Below are 4,199 nucleotides of genomic sequence, written 5' to 3' on the forward strand. Positions count from 1 at the left end.
TCGCTGCACATAATGAGGGTTGTCCTTGTGCCCCGAGGCGATCGAGTTGTAGAATAGTTGTGGCTAATTTGTCGTGAATATGCAGGCCTACGCCACGTCAGTGGCTCTAGTGGCAGGGGCTGTGGTATCGTTAATTGCTCACTGATCGTCCCTTGTTTACCCCAGCCTACTTAACGTAGCGTTTGGCGAGCGTGATAGTCGCCGTCGGGCATCTCGATAACCGAAAGTGCGATCGATTTATAAACAAAGGCGAGATTGAGATCTCCTGCAGCAGGCCGCATCCTTCGCTCGTGACGTCTTAATTTTCGCGTCGGCGCCGTGCACGCCGCTTACCACGGTAAAGGCGAATTTCCCGTACTAAAGCAAAGGGAGGGCGATCTTAGCATACCGTAGTCTGTGGTTGCCCGCCTCGCAATCTAGTTTCTCGCCGCATACTGTTCTTAATCGTTGGAGCCAACATTTTTATTATGTTTTATTCATATCTGATGATATCACTGGCAGACCTACGAGAGCAACAGTTCATTTTCACTGCTTTGATTTTACAGGACTGTGGGTGTGAGATGGAGGCGCCGCCGGCCTTCACTTTGCCACCTCCGCCGCCACCTCCAGGGTTCCACTACCTGCAGGAGCCCCAGGACGACGCTTACGTCGATTCATCCTCGACGCCTCTTCCCTGGACGTGCCCCGTCCTGGTCAGCACCCCGCAGTACTACCAGGACGCCCTCTTCTCCACAGTTGCAGCTGCCTGCGTCGCCGTCCTTCTGCTGGTGTTGGCCATCATTGTCACCGTTGCCTCGAGGTAGGAGCCGAGTGTATGTCGCTAATCGGCTTTGTTTCCAATGAAGCCCGTGAATGTATGTGCTGTGTGTCGTGTGCGTGTCTAGGTAGAAGTAATTGAACATGAGCATTTATTTGTGCGGATGTGGTTTGCATGTAAATACACGGGAATGAGATGGACTGCCGCGCTTGACCTTGACTAAGGTATGACCGCGACTGTGTGGTCCTCGTGCCGCCAGCCTCACGTCGTCGCCTGTTGGGCCAAGTTTTTTTAAGACTAAAGCTTATTTGTCGTGTGTGTTTGTTTGTCAGAGTATTCTCCAGTGTGTAATGCTGCAGCGTTTCTTTACGGTGGGATATAGCAACAGTAACCATCTCAAATAGATGTTTGTGTTCAACTTGGGGCTCAGATACAGGGGCGTGCGTAAGGGCTTACAGGTGTGCTTCACTTTTATGTTAGCTTTTCTGGCGGGCAGTTAGGGTCGGAGTGGGTGGGCGGCGAGCGCACGAGAGTGGGACTATCGTGAGCATCAAGATGGTTACGTTTCCTTGCCTCCTCACCTTACCGGGATGCCACCTTACGCTTGTCGGAGATAAGAGCTCTCTCCTCCCTTCGTTTCTCTTTTACGTTCCTTTTACCTGTTGCTTCTGTTCCTCTTATGTACTATCTGTGTATTATAAATGCGTGGGCATTACATGTACGTTATGTAGACTTGCTTTTACGCCAGACCTTTTCCGGAGCACGTAACATACGCTTCTCTTTATTTCTGCACCTTCCTGTCAGCGTCCGGTCATCGTACGTGATGTTTACTTTGCCTGTCTGTTTGTCTCTGTCAGCTGCCGAAGGAAAACCGGGAAAGGTTGCAAGGCATTCTGGCTTACGAATAACGTCCTTTTTTTCTTTCTTCAGGAGACGCCCTTCGGTTCGCCATTACTCCTCCAACCCGATCTGCCGCCCGACGCCCTCGGCGAGCAAGCCCATCCCTCGCACGCCATGCCGCGCTTCGTACGCCTCCCTGGAGCAGTCGTTCGCCGCCGGGCACTTCTCCTCGGGCGCGGGCGGCCCTTCCCCGTCCCCCACCTACTGCTCGCCCTGCTCCCCGTCCCCCTCCCGAGTCCTCCCTCTGACCCCTTCCTCCTCTCGCATGGTTGTCCGCTACCACACCTCCAGCCGGTCCTTCAGCCACTCCCTGGCTCGCCCGCTCGCCTCCGCCCGCACGCAGACTGCCCACCCGCACCGCAGTCCGCTGTACCGCCCACGACTGGCGAGAGTGATGACCGGCCAGCTGCTGGTGCTCCCAGGCGGCGGTGCCAGCCCCTGCGTCGGCCATAAGTTCCCCGGGATGGAAATGGTAAGTTCGTTGCCATGATTTTGTCCTGTCTTTGTAATACGAACGCAATACCATGATTTAGATATGCTCCGAAGAAGGTAACGCCCTGTTCTAACACCGAGGTACTATTCCCTCAGATGTCTCCCGCGCGCGCCGTGGATAACGTGTACAGCCCCCTTCCCGCGCCCACCGCCCACACCGCCTTCGTCTTCCCTTGAGACGCCCACCTCCTGCGCTGTTTGTGGATGCTGCCCACAAGGCCCCTCTTCTGCAGGATCTCACAGGAGCGCCCATGGGCCACCAGGGAGGCCACTCTTCCGCTTATAGTCATGCCCTTATAGAAGCATACCGCGGGCAGCGTGCCCCGGGCAACCGGTGGCCTCGTGTGTGTGGCACTGGTTGGGTGGCGCTGCCTCGCCGCCGGCTTCATCCGCTCATTTTGTATATATACATAAAATATTATGCATTGTTTATATCCATTTTCCATTGTATTTGTATTCTTTTATCACCCGTGACGTGTGGGCTACCTGTGATCTTTTGTTTGGACTGTGACTGCATCTAGTCTTGCTTTGTTAAGAAATATATTTCTTTCCCTTGAGCTCTTGCTTTTCCCTCCAATCCTTTCGTGCCCCTGAGTACCCCCTGAATATGTCCGACTCGCATCTGAACGCGAGCCGAAGCTGCTCCCGAAAAGCGTCCTCGCGTCGCAATTGCAAACGCTACAAAAATATTCCCTGCGAAATTGAATCCCCGCGTGAAATTAAATCGCATTTCCCTACGCAACACAGTTTGTCTCGTCGACTCGTCTCCGTTTTTATTCTATTTCTCCCTCCAAAAGCGCGCTAGGAGTAGCCCATGCGGTGACGCCACTCGCAGTTTGCGCAGCCGTGAAACGTAGTCAGACACCTGGAAACGCGGCTATCCGATGTCGCGCCGAACGCAAGATGCAAGAGGATTCTTTAGCATGATTTACTTAGCCTGCGAGGCCGCCGCCATCCGGGGAGGGTCTGTCGAGGACACTCGGAGGAGAATGGCGGAAGGGAGAGAAGGAGAGAGAGAGAGGGGAAGAGGGAAGAGAGACAAAACTCGCGAGCGTCATCATAAAGTCCGGCGAGGGGGCGACAGGGGGCAGGGGGCGGGAGCCGTAGAGCGTCCACGTGGAAACTTTCACTCTGATGCACTTAAAAGATACATTATCCGTTCGCCAAAAAAACAGGGGGAGGAGAAGCCAAAGCAGGCCTTCGTCGCCTCTATTGCTCCCGTCCATAAGGTCCGTTTTATTCCCGCAAGGTTGCCTGGGGCTTGCTATTAACGGGATACTTGAGCGTCAGTCTCGGATTTATTAGTTTTTATGTCACTTCCTTTTGAATTACTCGCCGAGCAGAGGCAGTAGTTGTCTCGCCTTGGATAAGCATTTGCATGTTGTTTGCGGGATATGTTAAGCGCGTCTGGAGTGCGAGCATAGTAGTATGTTCTATTTTGCATGGCGAACACTGCGTTCACATCAGCACCATGGTAAATAGTCCATTTCTCCCGAAGTCTAACAGCGAGTTCAGTTAATGGCCATTTGTGTGATTGACACCATCTGTTTGCATCATATGTTTGTACCCTATGGAGGTCTGTCCTGGCGGCATCAACTGATTGTATTACTCATTCATGCAGTGGCTGTCTTCCTGTTATTGTTAAGAGTTACAGTTTTAGCAGAAAATGTTTTTCATGTAACCGAAGATTATGCAAATCCAGCTCCTCTTGTCCAGGTCTGACCTGTGTGACGATTTTGTCCCTGCCCTTTCCTCCTGCGCCCTCGTGACAATCGTAATCTGACTTCTTTCTTCTTTTTCTTCTTTTTATAACCGCAAAGCAATTGATTTCTTTTGGCTTGTATAAGCCGTATGTTCGGTTCACTTAAAGCAAAAGTAAAAATGTGAATGAGCTGTAGTGTGCTGTACGGTGTCATAACAGCTGTAATACCTGCGCTGTTCCTTCATTTCAAGGCCGACGAGGCGCTGGCGACTCGCGCGGCGCAAAAACCCATTCTCGTTAAGCCCGCGAGCGATCTTCCTTGTAAGAACTACCGGGCGGAATCAGCAT

General features: G+C 52.6%; 1 protein-coding gene across 1 annotated transcript; it reads left to right on the plus strand.

Annotated features, from left to right (window-relative positions):
• Positions 1-485: 485 nt before the first annotated feature.
• Positions 486-2,682, plus strand: LOC113800189 (uncharacterized). Its single transcript, XM_027350914.2, has 3 exons — positions 486-799; positions 1,688-2,129; positions 2,246-2,682. Exons 1-3 carry the CDS (start codon positions 486-488, stop codon positions 2,324-2,326), a joined length of 837 nt encoding a protein of 278 aa, XP_027206715.2. The 3' UTR covers positions 2,327-2,682.
• Positions 2,683-4,199: the final 1,517 nt, after the last annotated feature.

The sequence above is a fragment of the Penaeus vannamei genome, chromosome 18, assembly GCF_042767895.1.
Source record: "Penaeus vannamei isolate JL-2024 chromosome 18, ASM4276789v1, whole genome shotgun sequence".
NCBI lineage: Eukaryota > Metazoa > Arthropoda > Malacostraca > Decapoda > Penaeidae > Penaeus > Penaeus vannamei.

Excerpts from the sequence above, each read along its gene's own strand:
- LOC113800189 (XM_027350914.2), top strand. The coding sequence starts at position 486 with ATGATATCACTGGCAGACCTACGAGAGCAACAGTTCATTTTCACTGCT. Across the intron at positions 800-1,687 it reads ATTGTCACCGTTGCCTCGAG|GAGACGCCCTTCGGTTCGCC; the intron begins GTAGGAGCCGAG and ends TTCTTTCTTCAG. Across the intron at positions 2,130-2,245 it reads AGTTCCCCGGGATGGAAATG|ATGTCTCCCGCGCGCGCCGT; the intron begins GTAAGTTCGTTG and ends CTATTCCCTCAG.